Source organism: Peromyscus maniculatus, chromosome 8, assembly GCF_049852395.1.
Source record: "Peromyscus maniculatus bairdii isolate BWxNUB_F1_BW_parent chromosome 8, HU_Pman_BW_mat_3.1, whole genome shotgun sequence".
Classification (NCBI taxonomy): domain Eukaryota; kingdom Metazoa; phylum Chordata; class Mammalia; order Rodentia; family Cricetidae; genus Peromyscus; species Peromyscus maniculatus.
Window position 1 is genome coordinate 19,973,083 of NC_134859.1, and position 26,577 is coordinate 19,999,659.

The 26,577-nt window shown below is 52.0% G+C and overlaps 1 protein-coding gene across 1 annotated transcript in view; it reads left to right on the top strand.

Annotated features, from left to right (window-relative positions):
- Slit3 (slit guidance ligand 3) overlaps positions 1 to 26,577 on the top strand; it is a 595,100-nt gene that overhangs the window by 506,986 nt on the left and 61,537 nt on the right. The window contains exons 15-20 of the mRNA XM_016005185.3: positions 1,626 to 1,776; positions 3,149 to 3,223; positions 9,443 to 9,586; positions 10,587 to 10,730; positions 12,688 to 12,851; positions 13,877 to 14,009. Coding sequence (XP_015860671.2) covers positions 1,626 to 1,776; positions 3,149 to 3,223; positions 9,443 to 9,586; positions 10,587 to 10,730; positions 12,688 to 12,851; positions 13,877 to 14,009 — 811 coding nt within the window. The remainder of the gene's footprint in view (positions 1 to 1,625; positions 1,777 to 3,148; positions 3,224 to 9,442; positions 9,587 to 10,586; positions 10,731 to 12,687; positions 12,852 to 13,876; positions 14,010 to 26,577) is intronic.

Sequence of the window (26,577 nt, forward strand, 5' to 3'; positions counted from 1 at the left end):
CCAAGCCCCCCACCCACCCCACCTCGTAGACCTTAGGGTCGTCTTCTACAAAGGGAAGTTCTAACCCCAGGGGTTAAGAGGAACCACCCATTTGAAGTTTGGAGAAAAGCAGCTGGCTGCTGGTTCAAGTGCAGAACTGTCGGCTGCTACCATCAGCTCCAGTGGCGTTTCTGTGGCCTCCAAATACCAGACGTTCTGTCAAGATCTAGGAAGCGCGAGAGTAGGCTCACACGTGTCCATCCCGTGCTGGCCTTTTCCTGGAGACTCCGCCTCTGGTGTAATCTCACCTTCACACAGACCCCTGGGGAATAGGAGCTAGGAGGTTGCGGAGCCTGGCCAAGGGCACTGCTGCAACCTAGAAACTAATCGCGCTCCATGTCGCTGTGCTAATGCTTCAGGCCATTCCCCAAGCACCCGGTGTGCATGGACTCAAACACTTCAGAAATACACACAGGACCCTCAGGTGCTGGGGGCACTCCACTTGTGCCTTAGATGAACATGAGCGGAGCTCACATTTTATACCTAGCAAGGCACTAGTGAAATGTGGGTGTGAGAGCGGGAATGCGCCCCAGCACAACCGGCTCACGTCAGGAGAGCCGCACGCCCCTCCCCATTGCCACTGGCATAATTCACGTGCTCACAGAGGTCTGTCTGACTGCCCCCAAGGGCATGTCTCAGAGACATCAGACTGTCAGGCCTGTTTCAAATGACCTTGAAAGAAATGAAATTTTGAAAAAAAATAAATCTTAGCTCCAACTTCTAGCTCATGGGAACTAGCCTTTTACCGGCATTAAAGAGAACTTCCTCTCTATGCGGAAGTCAGGTCCGACCCTCAGATGCATTTTGTTTTCACTGTGTTTGAGAATTGGATTCATTGCCAATATATTTTAAATATCTGACTTCTCTTAAAACAATAAGACGAAGACTTCTCAGGCAGCTGTAAGCCAGATTCCCAAAGCATCAGAGCTGTGGGCTCCAGATACCCTAGTACTCCAACATCCTCACTGAAGTCAGGCAGCAAGATGCTGCTTGTCATTTAGCACCAAATGAGTATCTGGCCTCCCTCACACATTGCCTGCAAGCCCAGGAAGACCTCTAAGTATGTGACCCTCTTCTTATACCTTTGTCCTACCCTCCAGTAGCCCCCACAAAAGTCCGATCTTAATGTCCAGTTTATAGATGGTAAGCATCATGGAGCCAGGAATCTCCTACACCTATAGGCTGGATTCTATGTAGGTGCCTTGTGGTATTTCTCTGAACAGAGCATCTGTAACATTAGGCAGCTTCTCTAAAGGTCCATGACCCATAAATGCATAAGAGCCCACAGATCTGAAGCCTTGCTTCTCAAGGAAGACAGAAAGTGATGAATGACAAAAGACCATGTGGGAAACAAGGTAGATGAGGGGTGTGGCTAGCAAGATGGCCAAATGGTTATCAATATTGCCTGCTATTCGATATCTCACCATATCAGCAGTTTCTCCCAAGCCTGCATACACACACACACACACACACACACACACACACCTACACCTACCTCTACCTCCCCACCTCCACTCCCCACAACATTAGACCTTGTGCCAGGAAACCCAAATGATGATGACAACCCCCTCTTTGGCCCCACATAGGCTCTGAGGATTATCGCAACAGATTCAGCAGTGAGTGTTTCATGGACCTCGTGTGCCCTGAGAAGTGCCGCTGTGAGGGTACCATTGTGGACTGCTCCAACCAGAAGCTGGCCCGCATCCCGAGCCACCTCCCTGAATACACCACTGACCTGTAAGTCCCACCGTCTTGAGAAGACCCCACCCCTCTCTACGTCTCTTTACACATACCTAGACACTTGGAGTTAACTCGAGTGGGGCCTTCTGTGTACTTGGCTGAGAAAGACACCTGTCTATACATGGGCAGGTTGTTTGCCAATAAAGACCACTCGTTGGCTCTATGAATGTTTTCTGAACACTTACCATAAAGCAGGCACTGCTCTAGGCTTACATTTCTACAGTGAACAAAGCAAGTGGCACCTGCTGGCCCTTCGGAACTTACAGTATCACCAGAAAAAATTGATATTAGATAAAAATTGTTACTGGGCAAAAATACAACTAAGATGATTAAATATATCTGAGCCGCCTAATAGCCATCCTAGAAAGGGACATTGATTTGTCCAAAACTGGACAAGGGTGTGAGGACAATCTGGCTGCAACATCTGTCACCCCACTGATCACCAGGGTTGATTCTGCCAATCTGGCCAGCTAGGTGGGTGTCCCCACCCTCCTTCACTGCTCTGTGTGCGTACCCCCAGAAGTGGCACACTTGGCTCCAGAGGATGACCTTCCCTGATAGAACCCCCAAACAATCTCTCAAGGTCTAAAAAGGGACAGACTAAAACTTGAAGCGTGGTAGAGGATAAAGGATGGCCTGTGGGGCTAAACAGACCTGACATTTACCTCACCTCTGTTCCCTCCAGCCTCCCTGAGACTGGCCAAGCTGCCTCTCAGATCTGAAGCCCAGTTTCCAAGCTGTAACAGGGACTGGGGGGAGGCTGAGGGAGATGGTGTCTCCCTTTACACTTCAGAAGGTCTAGAAAGAGACGCAAGCACAATATTCCTCTTGACTCTTGGCGCAGAGTGAGCCCTGGATACACAGGGGCAGACTTGTAGCTGGTGTTGCTCTCCTTGACTTCTGTAGTCACTGGAGGGCACAGCAAGGCTCTGAGCACAGAGATGCTGGGTGCAGGGACCCTGAGCCCCCTTGGAAGACAGAAGTGGTCAGGAAGAGATGAGCAAGTTGGGCTCAGGTGATCCTGAGGAAACTTCCCTGGGAGCTTGGGTTACCATCGGTACCCCCCTAAAATGGAGCCAGGTACTTGTCATTTGTCTGTGTGTTTAGAGAACAATGGAGTGTATGCAAGAAGCCACTGCCCTATGAAGGAGGCATCAGAGGGCTCAGACTTAGTGTCTTTCTTTGTTTCCCCATCCACCTCTCCCTGCCGAGCCCCTCGCCTCATGCCGAAGTCTTTCGTGATTCTCTTGAACTTTACTGACCGTGAAGTTACAGGCAGAGCTCAACCAGAGCCGCGTGTGAGGAAGACTGGTAGCCAAGGAGGTGCCTCCCCCTAGCTAAGCCCTGCTTCTTCTGGCTTCCCATGTAGGCGGCTGAATGACAATGACATCTCTGTCCTGGAGGCCACTGGGATCTTCAAGAAGCTGCCCAACCTGCGAAAAATGTAAGTCAAGTTGGGGGGCCCAGCAGCCACCTCGGCTTCCTGCCCCTCACCCTTCACTCCTGCCCCTGAGCCTCCCCCTGCCCCCTGCTGTTTCCGGGACTGGACACCAGGGGCACAGCACTGACCAGCATGAAGTGCGGCTATCATTGAGTTGTCCCACATCAGGTGGATCGTACGTTCCACACCTCCTTGTCTCCCTTCCCCTGTTCCCTCTACTTGTCTCTGCTCCCAGCCCACATCCAGCATCTACCTCAGAAGGTGGAGGGGGGACGTGGACCTGGAACAGCAATGCAGTAGGGGTGTCTGGGACCCTGTGGTACTTGGCATTTAGGCGAGGTCTGCAATGGAGGGGCGCACCAGAAAGGAATCCCCAGCTGCTCTCAGTAGCTTTGGTCACAGAGTCTGCTGGTCTGAGTAGAGTCTGGGCAAAGGACCCACATGCTGTTACTGGCTTCTGTAGTGCATGGCTACGTGTTGTCCCGACCCTCTCTCCCTTCGTAGGAGTTGGGGCCAAGTCATAAAGACAGCAAGAAGGATGTTGCCGCCGTGATAGCCCTTGACCTTGACCAGGGCTGCATGCCCACCTCACGGATATCACTCTCTTTAGTCTTCCTTCAGCCATCTTGTGCTGGCATCAGGTTCTGTTCTGGGCAGGTGAGGGAGCCATAGCTCAGAGAAGTTCAATGGCCTCTCTAAGGCCACACATTGAATACACGTCAAAACTGGCTCTCAGACCTGGGTTCACCTCGGTCATACCAGTGTAAAGTCAGGCTTGTTTCCCGCCTCACCCCTTCTGTCTCTGCAGAGGTGCCAGCACAAAGAGGTGGGCTTCCCACCCTCTGACTCCCAGGGCACACTTGTCTTTAACCGTCCTTCCTACCCCACCCCATACCCCATATCTCCCCGCCTCACAGTGGTGTCTGTTTCTTCAACAAGGCAATGTGGTCCACTGTTACTTACCAATTCTATATGTACTAACTCATCTTTGTACCAAAATTCATGCAACTCTAAAATCACAATTTTTTCAAGCTGTTTGTGTCATTTACATACATATGGTAGTGAAAGACCCACTCACCCCAACATGTGTTCCTTGACTGGGCCACACATTCCCAGCTGAGGCCGAACATGGGGATGGGGATGCTCTGCCTTCCGGGTCCAGCTCTCACACTGTAAGCCAGTATCCACTTTACGGTTTATCAAATAGCATGTGCTTTGCAGTTTTGTGCTTTTTAGTGCCAACTTTGGCCCAAGCGCGGTGCTGGCACACTGTCTAGATACCCAAAGTCTGAGAGGCCTGCGCTGTGCCTCACTGAGGGCACACACGGCTGTGGAGAAGCCTTGTGCGTTTGTTCAGGCATGAGCCCAGCACTGCTGGCCATGAGTACGATGTTGATGGATCGATAGCATAGTAAATACAGTGTCTGAGCAGAAACACTCACAGAACAAGCTTATTATTGATCGGTTGATGGAAATGCCATGACCAGGGGCTCACAGGAGCCTCGTCTAGTTTCCCCGGGAGCAGTGATTCAGTGTGTGCTCATTCAGTGTTCCTGGTGATACAGAATAGAAGGACCATGAATCATGAGGATTGTCCGTAACTCCTCATTTCCTGTTCATCAGACTTCTACCCATCAGTACCCCGCAGCCAAGGGAACAGACACCTCCTAGGTCCTATGCAACTGTCTCTCAGCAGCAGCACTTACGAGTCCCTGCTGACTACAACCACTGCCTTACCCAAAGGGCCCTGTAAATAAATGCCTGTCTGGAGCAGGAGATGAGCTAGCCCTCTGTGACCAGGGCACATGGAAGGTTGGTGGTAAGGCTGTCACTGTGGCCCAGCACCTGTGAGCTTGTGGGACCCAGCACAATTAGCAACCACTTAGACGTGTCCTTTCCGTTTCTGACCAGAAAAAAGTGCGCTTTGGTTTCAACCTCCAGACAGATGTGGAGGTGAATATGGACGTGAGGAAGGTATTGAAATGAGTCAAGCTGCACAAGTACCTGTTTGCCCAGCAAACGGGATCCCAGGAGTCTCTGCTTCTGCAAAGTAGACACTGTCCCCGTACACGCCTTTTAGGTGAAAGTCACACAGATTGTGTTCCCACTTGCGGTGGGGATGTGAGCACAGGGAGATACTGCTGTAGGCTAAGGGAAACAAGAATACGAATGTGTTACAGGAGGCAGCTGGTCCCCCTCCTCAGCCACGTGCAGCAGACGTGAGCCTGGCCAAATGCAAGCTCAGATCTCAACCGAAAGAGCAGATGCCACTCAGCCAGTCCCTATGTTTGCCATGCAGGAGTGGAGGTTGGGGCTGCTGAATATCTGCCACTGCTCCAGGCCAGCTAAACATTCAGGTGTGGGGCGGAAGCTGCAGGCTGGCCTGCAGTCACCTAAGCTCAGCTCTGCTCTTGTCCACTGTGTGGTCCTAGGAGACCCTTGGGCTGGGGGGGGGGGGTACTTAGTTTCATCATTTGCATAGTGAGAATAAATTCATTATTCCTGTGAATGATGAGGAGGGGTAGAAATAAACATGTGACAAGGTGCTGCTCAGAGGAGGGGTGCCTGCCTAGTATGCACAAGACCCCAGGTTCAATCCCCGATACTGTACAAACAAATCAGAAGAAATAAGGATGAAAGGTGAGGCCTAGCCAAGGTGTTGGCAAGAGAAGATGTCTGATCCAGTGCCAGACATCTGGGTCAAGCAGCCTGAAGTATCCATTTACATACATAAACAGCAGTTCTGCACAGACACTTTGGGGAGCCCTGGGAGTAGGGCAAAGGTGGGACGTGGCTGGGAAGGCTCTGATGACCATGATGGTAACAGAACCAACAATAGCCCGCAGTTAACACTTGCTGTTCTCTCTGTGCCAGAAAGTTCTAGTGTTTATTTAATGTTGCCCTCACCAAGCAAAACCAAAGGCTTTGGGATTGCTCTGTTCCATACATGAGGAAGCAGAGACACAAAATGTTAAGTAACTTGTCCGAGTTTAAAACTCAAGCAGGGAGCAGTCTGTGCATGTATCCATATCTCTGGGTGTATGTCCCCATGTGTGTGCCCGTGTGTGTGTGTCCGTGTGTGTGTGTGCCCGTGTGTGTGTGTGTGTGTGTGTGTGTGTGTATCTATGTGGTATGTCCATGTGTGTATCCATGTATATGTGTGTGTGTCCATGTGTTGGTATATGTCCATCCATATGTGTGTGTGTGTGTTCGTGTGTATGTCCATGTGTGTATCCCCATGTGTGTGTGCCTGTGTGTGTGTCCATGTGTGTATCCATGTATATGTGTCTCTGTATGTATCCATGTGTTTGTGTATGTCTGTGTATGTATGTCCGTGTGTCCATGTGTATGTCCATGTGTGTGTATCCCCATGTGTGTGTCTGTGTGTGTCCATGTGTATATCCATGTGTCTGTGTATGTCCGTGTGTGTGTGTGTGTGTGTGTGTGTGTCCATGTGTCCGTGTGTATGTCCATATATGTGTATCCCCATGTGGTGTGTCTGTGTGTGTGTATGTCCGTGTGTGTGTGTGTGTGTGTGTGTGTGTGTGTGTGTGTGTGTGTGTATCCACACACTCATCATTACCAACCAACTAAGACCCCACAGGGTGAATCCAGCCCCAGACCACCAGCTGCAGCCCACTGCCAAGTGACGAGTTCTTGTGCTCTGGACCATTCACTGCCCTACTCCCCCACAGCAGTGTTGTGGGTCAGGATATCTGACGGTACAGTGGCTGAAGCCAGTGATGTAGCCCTGCCGAGCTGCCTTACACTTGGGCCAGGCCCCTAAGGCTGCCTGGGTCCGAATCTAACATTTCTGATTCGAGCAGAGGTGATGGGACCTTGCTGTGCTTCCTGCATCTCTGGCCTTTACACTAGAGCGGCTCCACACAGCTTCTCAAAGGGCATCATGACCATGAACTGCTCAGTGTGGGACACTTGCCTAGCTTGCTTGAGGCCCTGAGTACCACCCCTAGCACAGAGAGATTGGGGAGGAGGGGGCGTGTAGAAAGACAGGAGGTGGGGAAGGGAAAGAGAAAGAGACTCCACGTTCAGAGCTGTGGCCTCCTCTCCCTGGGCTCAGGCTGGGAGTTGCATGAATCCCCTGTGTGCCTCTCTGTTCTTTGGGGAAAACGGAGTCGGGCACACAGCAGCCTGCAGAGGCAGTACACGTGAGCCCTCTGAACCACCCCTGGGGTCCAGCATGCCTTTCTGAGGCTGGGCCGTTAGAGCCACAGAGAAGCACCTTTCTCTGGATAGGTCTGTGGAGACGGAGAGAGCTAGCTCTCTACACTAGCTGACTACATCTATGTTTCGAGGCCTCCTGGGAGCAGTAGTGTCCCAGGGAGGCACTTCATTGCGACTACGTCAGAGCTCTTAGAACATCCAGATACGGGGCTGGAGAGATGGCTCAAAGGTTAAGAGCACTGGCTGCTCTCCCAGAGGTCCTGAGTTCAATTCCCAGCAACCACATGGTGGCTCACAACCATCTATAGTGAGATCTGGTGCCCTCTTCTGGCCTGCATGCATACATGCAGGCAGAACACTGTGTACATAATAAATAAATAAATCTTTAAAAAGAAAAGAAAAGAAAATCCAGATACACGCATTCTCTAGAATATTTGCTCCAAGCTACACTTTGCCCCCATCCCCCACTACAAAGTGGGAAGCCCAGCTTTGATGGATAGGGAGGGAACAGCAGCCAGCTCTTCTAGAAAATACTACAACTGCCCATCTCTCCCGCCCTACTTCTGTTTTTCATTCTCCCAGACTAAGGAAATGCAATTCGCAAACCTTACAGAAATGGGATGTTAATTTTGCTCTGTTGAAGAAGCAGATGTCAGGGAATGGGCACCACCCCACCACCTCCACAGCTCTGACTCGTCTTCATTGTCCAGTCCTGCATGCTAATCCTCAAACAACCCCTCACCCTGGCGCCTAACCCTTTTAGGAAAGCCTTGACCTCAATTCCTAATCTAGTTTAGGGGTCCTATGCGGTCTCCCCCATGCATTCCCTCTGTTCCTGGCTTATTCCTGACCAAGACTATAGGAATTGATAAGGAAACAGGCTGCGTACCAGTTTATCACAGAAATGGATCCCAGTTCAGGAGTGCCCCAGCTAACAAGCTTTAAGGGAGGGACTTTGGGGGGGGGGTGTTAACAGTAGAGGAAGGGGTTGGGGAACAGAGTAAAAACAAAGAGAAGATGATTCTAAAAATGGACCAACTAGAGTTTGTCTCCTCCACAGCTATCTCCAGGGGTAGGCACTACTGTTCCCTGGGTGCCCAGGCCACCCGTGGGAAAGGAAAAATGTCTTACATTGAGCCCTTGGGTACCATTATTTCATCATGTGCTTCAAATTGGTCCCCTGTCCTTCTGGGAGGCTTCATCCCTGTGCTCTGTGAAAGGGTCGGTATGGCCCCATATCCATCCAAGGCCTTGGCATAAAACAGTCTCCACCCCCACCAAGAGGTTTGGGCCTATGGCCAGTGTCTGCGAGCGAGCCCCGCAGTTCAGACAACCTCACATGCTCAGTGAGTCAGTGGCATCCTCAGAGTTTCCCGTCTACAGTATGAGCACCATCAGGCTTTGTTTTACCCAGAAAACCATGAGTGCTTTCAGCCTGGGCCACAGGATGGTCTAGAGAATCCCTGCTTCTGGCTCCTGAAAGAACCATGAGAACTAGAATTTTCCATGGCTGTGCAGTATCTGCCTGTTGTCACTATTCTAGCATGGTCCCCCATGCTGTGGACACTGGAACCCAGTGTCCTCATCCATAACATTGGACAGAGGTACCTATCAGGTGTTGTTCGAGGGTTTGATGAGGTCAATGGTGGTTGGCCTCTCCTAAAAAGAAAATCTGCAATGAGTACTAAGTAAGTGTCCATCCGCTTGTAAGGGCTCCTACTGAGAGACCTATAAGCCCCTCAGATGTCTTCACCCCCACTGGGGGGCTACTGTATGTTTTTCTCCATCCCTCCTTTGAGGACCACTGCTCTATGGAAGCCCTTGGTGAAGGGAAGAAATAAGAGCGAATCTTCCAGAGCATTCAAAAAATGATTACATTGAAAACGCTTTAAGTCCTGGACTCTGCGTTACTCCACCTGTCAGGAGGAGTGCCTCTCTGTCCCAGAGCACAGATGCTGAGAACCCAGTGTCAGGGAGCTGGAGGCTGAGCTCGGCCACCCCCCTGACCCTTCTCCTGTTTCTACCCACTCCTTCTAGAAACCTGAGCAACAATAGGATCAAGGAGGTGCGAGAGGGTGCCTTCGATGGAGCAGCCGGCGTGCAGGAGCTGATGCTGACAGGGAACCAGCTAGAGACCATGCATGGGCGCATGTTCCGGGGCCTCAGTGGCCTCAAGACACTGTGAGTACCCAGACCTGGGCTCAGGTCCAGAGCAGGGAGGCAGGAGGCAGGGGAATGAGAGCTGGACTGTGAAGGCTGTGGACAGGGAGCCGAGTCAGGCACCGTCCTGGCATGTGGGTTCCTTCTTCCCCACAGCATCACACTTTTCCACCTTTAATGCAAAGAAGCTGACATGCTGAGCCCACCAGCATGTCCACACACCTAAGCATATCCCACTCAGAGCCACCCTAATGCAATCATGTGCCTACTCATACCAGAAACATACATGCTGAGGGATGCACACACACACTCACGTTCCCATTATTCACACACACAGAAACACATGCTGTGCCCCCTAAATACATCTACAAGCAAGCATCCACGGTCCAGCACATACACATACGCTGAACCTGAATATGGGTCCGCTTCCTCCTGAACGTACATGTGCACACTGACAACCACAACATCTGTCCCAGTGCACATGGATAGCCGTGGTTTGTGTTTACAGTGTGACTCAGTTACTTTTCTATTGTTGTGAAGAGACACCATGACCAAGGCAGCTGATGAAAGAAAGCATGGGACTTGCTTATGGTTTCAGAGAAAGAGTTTGTGCCCCTGGAGCCAGAGCTGGGAGCTTCCATCTGATCCACAAGTGTGAGGCAGAAAGAGAGAGGCAGAGAGAGTCAACTGGAATGACATGGCCCTCTGGAACCTCAAAGCCCACCCTCCCCAGTGACACACCTCCTCCAACATGACCACCCTCTTGATCCTTCCCAAACAGTTCCACAAATTAGGAACCAAGCATTCGAACATAGGAGCCTGTGGGGGCCATTCTCACTCAAACCACCACCACAGTGTGTGAAGTACACATTCATAGACACCTGTGTTTGCCCCAGTGAGAATTCAGGTCCTGCTCATCACCAGACAAACCTGAGCAGTGTGACTGGCTGAGCCGGGAGATGGCCGTTCACCTTCTGAGAGGCAAGAACACTACCCATGATCCTCTCCTGCCCTCTTCCAGGATGTTGAGGAGCAACCTGATCAGCTGTGTCAACAATGACACCTTCGCTGGCCTGAGCTCTGTGAGACTGCTGTCGCTCTATGACAACCGGATCACCACCATCACCCCCGGGGCCTTCACCACGCTCGTCTCCCTATCCACCATGTGAGTCCCCCCAGCCTTGCTGCCCACTTCCGCGGGGTCCCTCCCTGCAGAGTTCCCTGACATCTCAGCTCCCCACTGACGGTGGCCAGGGTCACATCTCTCTATTTAGTAGACATTTGTCAGGCTCTCCCTCTGTGCCCGTTACCATCTGCGTACTAAGGATTGTAGACCCGGCTCCTCCTTCCTGGGGCTGGCAGCACAGTGAATTGTCCCCTGATGGGAAAGCCCGACACAAGCTTTGTGGAGAAGCGGTAGGGAAGACGAGTTTGTTAGAGAAAGTGGGAGATGCCTTCGTTTCCTTTAGCAGGAGCAACCGTGCAAAGGCCCTGTGGTTGGTTGGAGCAGAGTAAATATGCGAAGCCCAGCAAGGCCATTGCGCCGAGTGTGCGAGGGCACTGTGTGAGACGAGACTGGAGAGGAGGCCTGGGTCCGCCCGTGTGGCCACAGGGCTGCGTTAGTTTCTAAAGCACACTAAGAACACTGACGCTTTGCCGTGGAGCCATGGTGTGGTCAACGGTGGGTTTTAAAAGGTGATCCTGTCTACACTGGTGTTTGTCAAAGCCAGGGTTGGAGGAGTCCATCTTTCCGGGCCTGTAGGTAGCACCCTGCCCAGGGAGTCCCCTGCATGAGGAAGGCGGCAGCACAGGATAGTGATTGTGACTGTAGGGTCACGTGTCCCAGGTTCAAGCCCTAGCTTCCTCTCCCTGGCCGTGGCAGCTTGGGACTGTTTCTTTCTCTCAGTGAGGTCATTCTCCCCCGGCACAGTCCACTTCCCATGACTGTTGCGAGGACCAGCCCAAGGACACTGTGAACGGCATAGCCAGGCCCAAGGACAGACGGCCCTCAACGCGCGTTCACTGTACACTTGCTGACGGCGCTGCCTTGTGCCTCAGCTGCCCTTAGCGAGCAGTCAGTCACCTGTCCCATCTCCCTTGCTCAGAAGTGACAAAGTGGCAGCCACAGCTGCTCTGGCACCCACTGTCACCTTAGCAGTGGAGCTGCAGTGTGGCCTGGGGCCAGCCGTCTAGTTTCTCCCAGTTAGCGAGCCCCTCTGTCATGTGACCAAAACCTCCTGACCTCATCCTTCACACCCTGCCTGAGGACTGTGCAATGGCAGCTCCTGGACTCCACAGCCTGGGAAGCTCCCCTTCATCCGCTCTCCTCTCCCTCCTTTGGCCTGCCCCTCCCCTCCCCCCCCCCCCCCCCCCCCCCCCCCCGCCTCTGCCTCAGTGGCCTGATAGAGCTGTAAATTCCTTAGCATGGTCCCAGGCCTGGGGCAAGCACTCAGAGTGACGACTGCTACAGCGTCCCCTCCCCCATCGGTCTGTCAGGCCACTGCCTAGACAGTAGCGAATTACCTGTGGCAGGTCCCCAGGCTGGCTTCTGGGTGTGCAGAGGCCCGCAGAGATGCCAGCCTCACAGACCTCAGTCAGTGGGCAGCTCTGACAGTCATGGAACTAACCTTAGTACTGGCGCCGCCAGCGGAAAGTGGGGGGCACAAGTCAGAAAAGGGGATGGGCTCAGCTGCCCCAGGTCGGGCGCCCTGACACCCAGCCCCGCACACTGCAGGCATTTCCATGGGAAGGAGGACATGAACACCCTTCTCGAGTACAGAAAATTGTCCACAGAGGACTTGCCAGCTTTGCCCGAGTGGGGCTTGATGGACAGAGGAGGCCAAGGCTGGCGGTCACCACACACCCATGAGCATGGGATATGGTTGAGGGCAGCTACATTCATCCCCCTTGATGTAGAGAGAAAAAAAATCGGCATTCTCCAGGAAGGGATGCCAAGACCCCAGCACCGCCCAGGGAGACCTAGTGTGGGCTACAGGAGTGGCCCCTAGACTTTGAGCTAGGGTCAGGATGGACAATGACCACTTAAAGGTTCGTTCTCTCTCTCTCTCTCTCTCTCTCTCTCTCTCTCTCTCTCTCTCTCTCTCTCTCTCTCTCTCTCTCAGAAACCTCCTGTCAAACCCTTTCAACTGCAATTGCCACCTGGCCTGGCTCGGCCGGTGGCTGAGGAAGCGCCGGATCGTCAGTGGGAACCCCAGATGCCAGAAGCCCTTTTTCCTCAAGGAGATTCCCATCCAAGACGTGGCCATCCAGGACTTCACCTGCGACGGTAAGGAGTGAACTGGGAAGGCAGGCATGCTGCTGAGACCCCTGCCTCCACTCTACCCTCCTGCCCGTGGGCTCTGAGGAACTCTGCTCTGAGGCCTCTGAGGGCCTGCGGCTGGCCCACATGGCTTGTTCCTCAGACTGAAAAACGGTGTCTCTTTCTGAAGCCACCTTACTTCCCTCAGGCACACATCTGTACTGATTTCACTAAGACAAGATGTTTGTTCATATCGGACACTGTCCTCCCTGTGAATGCCATTGTGCCTGGTACACTCCCCTGCCGTGCCTACAGTGGTGCCTCTTAGATGGTATGCCACTCGGTACTGGGCGCAGCCTACACAACTGGACAGGGAGATCTTCCTGTCTCTGTTATGACGAAAGTCAGAGTATGTACCTATGGGAAAAAGGCTTCAAGAAAATTCCTGCCATTTGACTAAGAGATAAGAACCCCCAAATCTGAGGCTTTGGGTCTCAGGACCGCAGAAGGCATATTTGATGGCATGAATTCAAGCCAGTATTAGTTCTTTACTTGGTGACTTTTTTTGTTACCTTAGGACAGAAGACTTTGTTTGCAGATTAATTGAGGTGCATCATAACGGGGGCTGCTGACATGCTCGTCACCCTAGAGGGACGACTATGCAGTGGTGGGTGGGGAGGAGGAAAGGGACTGGGCTCAGCCTCTGGCTGGCTGCTCCTTTGGGCGTGTGGTTTATTCCTCGGGATAGACAGGACCCCCTTCCCTATCTGTGGCCGTGGGTCTGGGTCGGCAGCTTGACTGGTCTTCATTTCGTGCAGAATGCACTAGATGACGATGTCGCTTCCCATGCTCCCCCGTGTGCATCCTTCCCCTCTGAGGGTGGGAGAACCCGGCAGCTACCTTCAGTTCTGGCTCAGGCCCACCGCTGGAGCTGGGCAGAGCTGGCCTTTCCTGGGAACAGCCTGGCCCTGCCGGCCAGCTCTGCCCAGCTGTTCTCCTGGTGGGGCTCGTCTCCTCCCATGCTCACCCTGTCTGGGTTCCCCCCCTGGCAGGCAACGAGGAGAGCAGCTGCCTACTGAGTCCGCGCTGCCCTGAGCAGTGCACCTGCGTGGAGACGGTGGTGCGATGCAGCAGCAGGGGCCTCCGTGCCCTCCCCAAAGGCATGCCGAAGGACGTGACCGAACTGTAGGTACCACCCCCAGCCCCCGCAGCCTCAGCGGCAGCAACCTTCCCGCTGTACCCCAGCATCTCAAGGGAGGGCGTGGGGACATGTCTGGATACCTGCAGAGCTTTTCCCAGACAGTGGTTGGGAGCTTTGATTGGTGTTGGGGGGGGGCGGGTCGGGGTTTGGAGGGAAAGGCCGACTCCACACATCTCCATCTGGTCAGAGAGGCCTGTCTGGCCCTCCTCTCTCTAGAGATACCTCGGAGTGCGAGTGAGCTGCCACATTTCTTGCACCCTCCAGAATGCATTGGCTACCTCTGTGCTGGACCCTACCTTTCTGGACCCTGGGAAGCCTCCGTCTAACCCTAGTGGTAGCACAGGGTGTTATGAAAGGCTCTTCCGGTGCACTGGAGGGCCCGCTTCCAGTGTGAGCCCATCCCCCCTTGGAGCCATCCCGTCAAGCAGCGGCGCTCCGTTGCCCCATCCCCCCCCCCCCCTGTTCTAGAACATCTTCCCAACTCGGGTTCCTCACAGTCGTCACCACCACCACCACCTCGCCCCCCACCGCCCCCAGATCTTGTTCCTGGACCGGAAGCTCCAAGTTAAATGAAACAGGCGCCTCGTTCCCTTTGGAGGGCTCACAGTACTGGAAGCAGCACCCTGTCTGGCTCAGCGGGAGATCGGCCTAGCTCTCCGGCGGGCATAGGTGCTCGCCATCTGGTGCAGCAGAACATCACGGGCTGGCACGGGCCGGCACCGGCTGCCCGTGCTTTGTGACGCTGCCCTCTTCCGTATCATCGTCCCATGGGGATGAGGTGCCTCATATGTCAGGCTCGCGGCCAACGTGGAGAGGTGACACTTAGCAAAATAGGTGGGCCCAGCACTCCTGAGGCTTGTGGTCTCTCTGGGGAAAGGAGACATCTGTTCTGCCGTCCCTGGAGCTCCCACGACTTGGTGAAAGGGGAAAGGTGAAAGGGAGGTGCAAAGGAGAGGTTTACCGAGGTGTGCTCCTCAGAGAAAGCTTCTCTGGGACACGACACTGAGGCTATGCTCAGAAGGGCCAGGCGGGAGCAGGTCCCTTGCCGGGCAGAAGGAATGGGACAGATTAGAAGTAGCTCCCCCAGTGGAGACCCTGGAAGTGAGGGGGCTGACAGACCGTAGGGCAGGGTGTCCAAGCAGCAAGACTCACACCGTCACTCACACCCGCACTGCCACACTTGTGTGTCAGAACTCCGCCCCACACCCCAGGCCCACTCTTCTGCTAGGGCCATCTGGGCTCATAGCCTCAGACATAATCGACAAAATGTGACGTGACCCAGATTCCTTCGGGGGGAATCTCTCTCACCTCCCAGGCCAGTGTCTCCTACGTGGGCTGTGCGCACGCCAGCCCTTTAGAATGCAAACAGATGCTAGGTGGGACTGTCACTTCTGGCATTCCTTGGTGCTCAGACAGGTTGTCATGGGGACTGGCAGCCCCAGGGAAGGAAAGGAGGTCTGACAGTCACTAAGAGTCCCTGTCAGCGTGGGTATAGGCTGAGGCTGAACCCTCGGAAGTCTGGGTGAACAAATACAATGTCATGTGATGAGCTGTGTCCAGGCAAAGGAGCAGCAGAAAATGGCCCTGGAATGTGCTCCCTCCTGGCCAGACGGGTGCCAAGTGACATGTCAAAATGCAGAAATGCCATGAAGACAGCTCATGAGTGCTTTTCTCTAAGGTTCGGGGCACAGGGACTGAAATAGCAAAAATAATTGGGGCTCTGTGCCTTTAGAGGACCTCTAATTACTTTCTGTGGAAGAGATGATCTCTCCCAGCCAAACATGGCTTCTGGTGCGCTCCAAGGAACTCAGTTCTGGTGCTGGACCATCTCCTGAACCAAATAGGGATGAGGAAGCAGGAAAGTGAGTTTCTCAAGGAAAGTGAGATCCAGTAGGCCTGGCACACAGTGCCATGGGGCCCCAGCTCGGGGCCTTCTTATGCTTTTCCAGCACCCCAAGAACATGTGCTTGTCGGGTACACTGTGATAGTTGACACAGAGAAACTAACAGACCATTTCGAAATAGCTCTCTCTTATCCTATCTAAAAATGACTCCATACCCACCACATATATTTATGTAAGCAGTGTGTGGTTGAGACACACCAGCACTTGAAGCGAGAAGGGTGACACTGTGTACTTGTCGCAGATCTTTAAGGTCTTCTGGCTTCGTGGCAGCCCTGGTGTCTATTCTGCACCCTCAAGTTGTTCGGGTGAAGTTGAAGGAGAAATGCCAGCTTCACGCAGACATGTGGTTGGAACAGGAAGGAGCATCTTAAGAGTCCCTTCCGATACGGGTGGATTTTCATCATTGATCATACCACAGGCAGTGGGATCTTCTGAAAGGCTAGCTGCCGCGTGGAACACCTACCCGTGAACTCACCTCTTCTGTTACCCTAAACCACACTAGTCTGTTCACTTTGGGCAGTACTGTCCCCCAGCTGGGATCTACAGCATCACACACTGGTCACTTAAGATCAGTCCACTGAGTCATGAAGTTCTTCCGGGTCATGACTCACTACTTAGTCCTGTAGAGAAAACTTAGTGTCACTGACATGCCCACTGGTCAGTTTCCCATCGGAGAAGTCTTCAGTAAGAGGGAGCTTGTCCCTGGGCGGTGGTGGCGCACACCTTTAATCCCAGTGCTCAGGAGGCAGAGGCAGATGGATCTCTGTGAGTTTGAGGCCAGCCTGGTCTACACAGTGAGTTCCAAGACAGCCAGGGCTACACAGAGAAACCCTGTCTCAGAAAACCAAGAAAAAAAGGGGGGGGGGCTGTCGAGCTCAATCCAAGTTTTCAAAAATACTAATATTCATGTGAAAGGCCCAATTCAATCACTGGCAACAAATATCATCTGTGCTTTGCCCTGTGTCCTCTTTTTTACTCATTTTCCAGATTACTCTCTGGTAAATGCCCCTGTCTGAAAAGACGCTACCAGTCATTCCTTTAAATAGAAATAGCGTTTCGTGGGAGGATCCCGAAGCAGCTAGTTCAGTGAGCAAGACCGTGGGATGTCACCAAGCCTTTCACAGGCTACAGAAAGGCTGTGTGTGCACAGTTCATTTTGTCACACAATGGCTAGGGAAGCAAGGGCTCAGGGGTCCGGCATCGTTACTGTTGGTCGTTTTTCCTGCCTTGTCAAGGGTGGCCATGAGTGTGGCTTGCTTTGTCGTTGTAGTTTGCTTTGTTATTTTATGTGCAGATGCACACGCAAGTGACGGTGCAGTGACTTTGGCCCCATCATCTGCCCTAAACTAATGTCCTTAAGCTGGCGTCCTCTGTTGGATTTTCTGCCACCAGTGCAGATGTGCTCTGAATGCAAAATGGAGGAGGTTGGTCTTTTTCTTTAAGACTGTATTTTATTTTTAGTGATATTTGTATGTGGGCTGGGATGCATGTGCTTGTGGGTGCCCACAGAGATCATGATCAGAAGAGGGTATCAGATCCTCTAGAGCTGAAATGACAGGCAGTTCTGAGCCACTCGGTGTGAATGCTGGGAACCAACCTCAGGTCCTCTGCAAGAGCAGTATGTTCTCATAATCATTGAGCCATCTCTCCTGCACTGAAAAATAATGCCTTTTTATATTACAAAAATAATTCGGACCCCAGACTTCTGAAAGTTTCTCAGGGACCCTCAGGGGCCCATGGGTGACACGCGGGGAAACTTAGCAGTCACTACAGCAGTCACCACAGCAGCCAGCAAAGAGTGTAGGGAGACACCCAGTATAGGTAGCATCCAGGTCCTGATTGAAAGGGGGACTGTGGTGTTTTGAAAGAAAATGTCCACAAAGGGGAGTGGCACTATTAGGAGGTGTGGCCTTTTTGGAGGAAGTGTGTCACAGTGGGGGTGGGCTTTGAGTTCTTCTATGCTCAAGCTACTCCCAATGCACAGACCACTTCCTGTTGCCTGCAAGATGTAGAACTCTCAGCTCCTTCTCCAGCACCATGTCTGCCTGCATGCCACTGTGTCCCACCCTGATGATAATGGACTGAACCTTTGAACTGTAAGTGAGCCACCCCAGGTAATGTTTTCCTTTATCAGAGTTGTTGTGGTTATGGTGTCTCTTCCCAGCAATAGAAACCCTAACTAAGACAGGGACCTACAAGCTCTTCTCAAAATCAGGGCAAAGCATGTCAGCCCCCCAAGTCATTGAGAAACTCAACCAAAGCAATACCTCCCCACTAGCAGAAAGAACAGTTAGTGCTCTACAAATATTCTTTTATCATTGAGCCTGCCTTGCTATTCCAGAATAACTGAAGCCTTAAAATGTGTTTTCTTCCATTTACTGGAACGTTGATAGACATGGGAGTCAAGTCTACATCTCCTTTGAGGCTTGGTGGGGGGTTGAGAATCTGGTGCTGGGGAAATGTCATTCACAGCTCAGCCTGTATTTGTATCATACCTAGGCCATTTGGGTTCTTTGTCTGAAAACCATAACCATGAATGCATCTTTTAACTGATATCCCCAGAACAAAAGAGGCATACGACTGTCTCCTCACCAGACACAGTCGCCGGAAGAAGGGATTAGTATCCAGCCACCAGGTCTGCCACATCCTGAGAAGCAGACTGGCGACGTGCACATGTATGTGCTATGTAGACGCCCAAAGCCTTGTAGAAAAAAAGATGGAAAGGGAACAGGGAAGGCAGACACAGGCTGGCACACGTCTTGGAGAATGATTGTGGCCAAAGATGATGTCAGGGATGCATTGGGGGGAGGGGAGAACCTGGTGCTGCTCTCTGGAGGGAAGTTTCTCCCCGGCTGTTGGTTACCTGGGGTGTGGACGTGCACTCAGAACAGGGCAGAACAGGGCAGCCAGTGACAGACACCGGGACACAGCGTCCTCCGAGATGAGGATGAATCCAGGAGACTCTGTCTGCACTGGCCTTCGGGAGAGGGGGGCAGGAAGTCATGTCCACACTACAAACCCACACTGCTGCCAGAGCACTTAAACCGCTGTGCCGGGTACGGTGCAGCCTGTTTAAAAATAGGTGGCCCCGTCTACTCCTGCCGGGCACACTCCTGGACGAGCAACACCGTTCCCATTTTCATTTATGTATTTTTACATTTGTCTGATGGGGGTGGGGGTGCATGTGCCACAGAGTGCATCATGGAGGTCAGAGGACGACCTGCGGGAATCGGTCCTCTCCCTCTACCATGTGAGTGCTGGTGGGGATTTGAACTCAGATTGTCAGACTCAGCAGCAAGCACCCTTACCTGCTGAGCCGTATTGCTGACCCTGATCATTCTGATATTCCCCATCAGATTGCTAAGGCTTGGGAAAGTTGAGTGACTTGGTAAATTTTTTTTTAATTTTTAGTTGACAAAGTGATGAAATACTTACAGGATACCATGCAACATTTAAATCCGTGTGAACAACACGTAATGATCAGAGTAGAGAAATCGTGATACCTAGCCCACAAGCATGGCCTTCAGAGTCCTCCCTGCTGGCTGGATTGAGTGGGGCAATAATCATTGCCACAGCTCCTGTTAGGCTTTGGAGCAGTGGTTCTCAACCTTCCTAACACTGCAGTCCTTTAATACAATTCCTTGTGTTGTGGTGACACCCCCCCCAACCGTAAATTGTTTTTGCTGCTACTTAATAACTGTGGTTTTGCTACTGTCATGAATCGTAATGTATCCTGATATGCAGGGTATGATATTTTACCCTGGGGGGTCACGACCCACAGGTTGAGAACCACTGGTGCAGAGTAGTCTAGCATTTTCCTCCTGCCCACCTGCTCCCTGTGCTATTACCCACCCTCCTTGGTTTCCCTCATTTTTCCAGCCTGGGGAAGCCATTGCTCTTTCCACTTCCCTGAGGCCAGCTGTTTAACTTCCACGTTCTAGTGCGAACAATGCAGCTTTGGATTTTCAGAGCCCGCTTACCGCAGCCTGCCCACCAGTTGCAGAGCTCCACAGCTTCAAGCTCTTTCTATCTGCCCCCACCACGGTGTGACGAATGCAACACTTCCCAGGGCACAGGCCCAGGTCCCTGTCTTGCTGCCTGGTGAGCAGTTTCCTGGGGTTTTGCGACATCTAGCTATGTCTGCCACCTGCACTGGCGGGAAGAGACAGACCAGGAGTCCTGCCATTATTGTTTGGGCACCGTGTCCCGTCCAGTCCATGCTGACAATGGCCCTTCTCGAGCCATGCACCTGCTGCCAGCAAAGGGGCTGCCTCTTCATGCCTTAGGCTGGGCATGCTTTCCCAGCATTGAACAGAGTCACAGCCCAGCCTGCCTATATGCCTTGACTCTCTCTGTATCTCAGTTAGGGTTCCTGTCGCCGCGATGAAACACCATCGCCAAAAAGCAAGTTGTGAAGTAAAGGATTTATTTGGCTTATACCTCAACATCACTTCGTCTTCGAAGGAAGTCAAGACAGGAACTCAAACGGCAGAAACCTAGAGACAGGAACTGATGCAGAGGCCATGGAGGGATGCTGCTTACTGACTTGCTCCCCATGGCTTGTTCAGCCTGCTTTCTTACAGAACCCAGGGCCACCATCCCAGGGGTGGCACCAACCACAGAGGGCTGCAACCCCTCCCACCTCCACCCCCTGTCAATCACTAAACAAGAAAATGACTGACAGGCCTGCCTGCAACCTGATCTTACAGAGGCATTTTCTTAACTGAGGGTCCCTCCTCTCAGATGACTTTAGCTTGTGTCGCGTTGACGTATCCAGCACACCTTGACCCAGGGAGAGGCAGAGGATACCCCCAGCCAGCTACAGGTTCACCCCAGCTTTGGAGAGAGGCTTCCTCTGAGCATGGTAGGGCCCTAGTGTCGTCCTGGCCCAGAGAGACCTCAGCAGGAAGCATTAGAAGAGCATGCTTGTCAGGACTCTCAGTCGATTGAGGGAGCTGAGGAAGACTGGTCCCTAGCAGAGCTGGGATTCTAGTCAATCCTGGGAACTCATGCCTAGTGTGAGGCAAGGACTGAGGCTGAGAGCAGGATGTTCCTTCACTCATGCATGCAGTCCACTGGTATCCTTCAGGAGACTGGAGTTGGAGTAGAGCGGTCAGGGCCACAGTCAGGTCCCTGATCCTGGAGACTCAGAAGAGAGGGGACGCAGTGTGAAAACCAGCCTGTGGCTGAGTCATATTCCCCAGGAGCATTCAGGAAGAAAGCACATGCCTGGAGAAGCCCCTCCTGGTAGGAAGGTCTTCTAGTCCAATGCCTGGATCCCTGGGGGAGCAGGTAGCCTAAGAAAGAAGATGCATGTGCTGGGGAACTTGAGATGGTCATGTGCAGGCTGAGGGCCAGAGGAGGGCGGACTCTCCACACAAGGGATACACAAGAGCAAACAAACGTTGTAGTCAGCAGAATGGCTTGATGCCGTTCTCCTCACAGCAAAACATGCTGGCAGCAGGAGAGAAGTGAAATCTTTCTTCTGATAATCATGTGTATCACTAGGTGGAGGGGAGTGTGTGTGTGTGTGTGTGTGTGTGTGTGTGTGTGTGTGTGTGTGCTCGCGCGCGCGCACGCGCGCACATATATGAATATATATGTATTTGAATGTATTTTTAAAAATTGTTCAACACTAGTGTGCTGGATACTAAAATCTATCCATAGGGTCCCTCATAATGCTTCATGGTAATGAGTATCATAAGCTCCATTTACAGCTCTATAAATACAAGTTCAGAGAGGTTAAGTGCTTTGCCTAAATGCACACAGCTATTAGATAACCAGAATGGCGGCTGAGCTTCCCCCACTTCACCAAGGCCTCCAGTGGAAGTCCTGGCCTGGAGTGGGGTCTCCTGGAAGGCAACTGCCTTCCCCATCTTCATTCAGCTGGTCCTGGAATTCTTTGTGAGAACCTGTCCGATCTGCAAAGCTTAAAATGGGAGCAGAGAGCTGGGAGTGTTCATGCAAGATCTGTGTGGATTTTCATGCAAGGCAGGTGTGTTCTCGGGAGTGAAGGCTGAAAGAGAGCATTTAAATTCAGGTCAATGCAAAGGTTGACCTGCTGGAAAAGCTGCCGCAGTTCTGAGGCCTGGGGCAGAGGGCAGGCTTCGGAATGGTCCCTCCGGGCCCCACTGCAGCTATAGACATCTTTGGAGTTGAGAGCATTCATCAAGGGCCTCCTACAAAGGCAGCGTCCCTCACTGCTGCATCTGCATTTCTGAAGCCAAGTTTTTTGATTCTGTGCCTTCCAAGCCATGACGCCAGGGCACCGGGACTACCCGGTACCAAAAGCAGCGCCCTCTGGCTCGGTAATGCCAAATGCAGCTCCCTCAGGAAGTTCTGGGATTTTCATGACGTTTCCTGAGCTGAGCCGCAGTGTGTGGGAAGGCCATAGTGAGCGTTCTGACTCCACAGACAGACTCTGCCACCGGGGACTGGAACACAATGTAATGCCCAGAGCCTCGGAGACTTTCAATGTCACCTGTGGGTGGGGAATGTGGGAGGCAGGCTGAAGCTAAGGGCCTAAGGGGTGATATCACAGGAGGAAACCTGACAAGGAGGCAGAGGCTGGACCAGTGCAGGCAGGGAGCTGACCTGACCACCCTCTCTTTGGTGATTCTGGGAAAGACAAGGCCAGCGCCACTGCAACCCAAGGTCATCAGAGGGTCAGACATGAGATGAACCAGAGAAGGGATGGATGTAAGGCCCTTGTAATTTCCTGTCTGGACTTTCCAGGTTGCAGTGCCAATTATCATGGTCAAATTCTTGGTCTAGATGTTTCTGTGAGTGTATTTTATAGGTGCAGTTAGCATCTGCTTTTGGTAGACATTACAAGCAACAGAGCTTCCAACAGCGGGTGGGGAGCAACACTCAGGTGGATCACTGTGCTTGCAAAGGGAGACAGGAAGACTTCCGGACGGGCAAACGCCGGGCTCTTCAGTTCAGCCACTCCTGCTGTATACAAAGACTGAAGCGGAGACAGTGTCCTGAGCACATCAGGGAGACTGTTTGAGAAGCTCGCTGGCCCCTCTCCTTTCTCCCAGTCTCCTGGACGGTGAGATAAACAGCTCAGTTTACCCTTGGTTAACATGGTTAGCCCAGGTGACTCCAGCTTCTCTGAAATGTAGTAGAGCCCTCTGTGGTTTCACTGGTGTTACCTAGGGTTTTCTGGATTTACCGAAACACATGAAGTCATGTAGATGAGACGGCAGTCGGGAGGCTGTGATGTGGGATGAGGCACCAGGCTCGGGGGAGCAAATTGAAAGCGGAGTGGAGCCTCCAGCCCCTTGGAGTTCTCCTCGGCAGTCCCATGCACCTTCCGTCCAAAGCACAGCTTTAGATCTCTTCGTGTGCACGCCTCTTCTTCCGTGGCTGTCTCATTTACCAGCATAGACAGTGCCTGGCACATGGCAGCTGCTTAATAAATACTTCTGCTTGGATGGATGGATGGATGGATGGATGGATGGATGGATGGATGGATGGATGGATGGATGGATGAATGAATGCTCAGCTCCTTGGCCTGAGACCACAACCTAAGTGTGTGCATGGCTGAATTTTAGCCCCTGAATAAAGCTTCCTGAAGGCAGAAATGGGATTTGCCTCATAGCTTAGCCTCACACATAACAGGCTCCCAAGAAAGGACCAAATGGGGACACTACCCAGTATGCTCTGGCACCTTGAGGCTTTCTGAGTCCTGCCCAGAGTTCTGTGCCATGGGGCTTCCTCAGGGCTGGCCACAGGAGGAGAATCACCAGGTCTCAGTTGAAGATGATATACATTTCAACTTCTCTGCTATTGCCAAGGTTGCCCGTGCCCTCTTAACCCATTTCTGCTCAGTTTGGTCACTTTGTAGTGGGTTGTGGATACCCAGCTGTGGTGGTTTGACTAGGTATGGCCCCCGTAGACTTGTGTGTTTGAAGGCTTGGTCCATAGGGAGAGGCACTATTGGGAGGTGTGGCCTTGTTGGAGGAAGTGTGTCACTGTGGAGGCAGGCTTTGAGGTCTCAGCTGCTCAAGCTGTGTCCAGTGTCACAGTCACCTCTGCTGCCTGTGGATCCAGATGTGGAACTCTCAGCTCCTTCTTCGGCACCATGTCTGCCTGCGTGTCACCACGTGTCCTGCCATGATGACAATGGACTAACCTCTGAAACTATAAGCCAGCTCCCAATTAAATGTTTTCCTTTTAAGAGCTGGCATGGCCATGGTGTCTCTTCACAGCCATAGAAACCCTAACTAAGACAGCAGCCATGCGTTAGCAACTTGTTACCCAAAATTAGGTCTTAGCGAGCATATCAGAAATGCAGATTCTGCCAGGTGGCGGTGGTGGCACGCGCCTTTAATCCCAGCACTCAGGAGGCAGAGCCAGGGAGAGCTCTGTGAGATCGAGGCCAGCCTGGTCTACAGAGCAAGATCCAGGACAGGCACCAAAACTACACGGAGAAACCCTGTCTCAAAAAACAAAACAAAGTGCAGATTCTCCAGTCCTACCCCAGACCTTCCGGATCAGAACCAGCTTTGTTCAAGTGATCCCAGGCCATTTACATGTTCAAGTTTGAGAAGCCCTGAGATAGCAGGAGAGCGACCTCGTGGAATGAAGACAGGCCCCAGGCAGACAAGTGACAGCACATACCACAAGTGCTGTGTGGAAGGGGACTCACCCCCAGAGAGCCAAGATGGTCTTGAAAGTGCCCTTAACAAATCTTCACTTGTGTCCTAAGCAACAGGAAGCCTGGGGGAAAGGACCTAGAGTGGAGGGGTGAATAAACTGGCCTGTGGCCCCTCCTGAGGGGAGGCGCTTGACAAAGAGTGTCTCTGTAATTCAGGACCACATGATTACATTGAGGCTGCTTGCTCCTGTGAAACCGAAGTCTGCAGAATTCGCCTCATGCTAGCTGAGCAAGTCTGTGCGGGAGCCTGGGGTCTGGGTGGGTCACTGTTCATCTGCAAAGGGTCCTGTCTGTTAGGCATCTTCATCTGTAGCTTGGCCCCCACTGTCCTGTGCCCCTTGTAGCACAGACGTGCCCCTCTCCCCCTATTTCCAAACAAGACATCAGAGATCCTCAGCATTGAACTCCAGCTCATTTTTAAAATGTCTTGCCGGGCGTTGGTGGCGCACGCCTTTAATCCCAGCACTCGGGAGGCAGAGGCAGGCGGATCTCTGTGAGTTCGAGGCCAGCCTGGGCTACCAAGTGAGCTCTAGGAAAGGCGCAAAGCTACACAGAGAAACCCTGTCTTGTAAAACCAAAAAAAAAAAAATAAATAAAAAAATAAAAATAAAATGTCTTTGCTGGGCCTAGAGAGATGACTTAGCAGTTAAGAGTACTGGCTATTCCTGCAGAGGGCCCGGGTTCAATTCCCAGCACCCATATGGTGGTTCACAAGTATCTGTAACTTCAGTTCCCAAGGAACCAATGCCCTCTGTGGGCACCAGGTAAACACATGGTGCATACATACACATGCAAGCAAAACACTTGTACAGATAAAATAAATATTTTTTAAATAAATGTTTTGTCTTATATTAGTTATACACAACAGTAACTTTCACTTCATTTTGACCTTTTCACACACAGTGCATTTCAATCTTATTCACCCCAGTGCCCTGTCTGGCCTCCCTCCCATTCCACTGATTGCTTTCCTCTCTCTAACTTACCCCACTTCTAGTTTTTAATCCTTTTATTTATGACCCAGTAAGTTTCGTTCGGGTTGCTTGCCGGAGGCTTGTTTACAGCACACTTACCTTGTTTACAGCGCACACTTACCTTGTTTACAGTACACACTTACCTTGTTTACAGCGCATACTTACCTTGTTTACAGTGCACACTTACCTTGCTTACAGTGCACACTTACCTTGTCTACAGTGCACACTTGTTTACAGTGCACACTTGTCTTCAGCGCACAACTTGCCTTGTCTACAGTGCACACTTACCTTGTCTACAGTGCACACTTACCTTGTCTACAGTGCACACTTACCTTGTCTACAGTGCACACTTACCTTGTCTACAGTGCACACTTACCTTGTCTACAGTGCACACTTACCTTGTCTACAGTGCACACTTACCTTGTCTACAGTGCACACTTACCTTGTCTACAGTGCACACTTACCTTGTTTACAGCGCACACTTACCTTGTTTACAGTGCACACTTACCTTGTTTACAGCACATACTTATCTTGTTTACAGCGCACACTTAACCTTGTTTACAGTGCACACTTACCTTGTTTACAGCACACACCTTGCTTACAGTGCACACTTACCTTGCTTACAGTGCACACTTACCTTGTTTACAGTGCACACTTACCACACTTACCTTGTTTACAGTGCACACTTACCTTGTTTACAGCACACACTTACCTTGCTTACAGTGCACACTTACCTTGTTTACAGTGCACACTTACCTTGTTTACAGTGCACACTTACCACACTTACCTTGTTTACAGTGCACACTTACCTTGTTTACAGCACACACTTACCTTGCTTACAGCGCACACTTACCTTGTTTACAGTGCATACTTACCTGGCCAGTGGCAGTGTCACACGGCTGACTAGGAGTGTTGATGGCAGCTCCCCTCGGTAGGCTACAGAACCCCCTGTAATACAGTGGAAGTTATCAGCACAGCTCCAGCTTCGTTTCTCCATGCCCTGCCCACAAGAC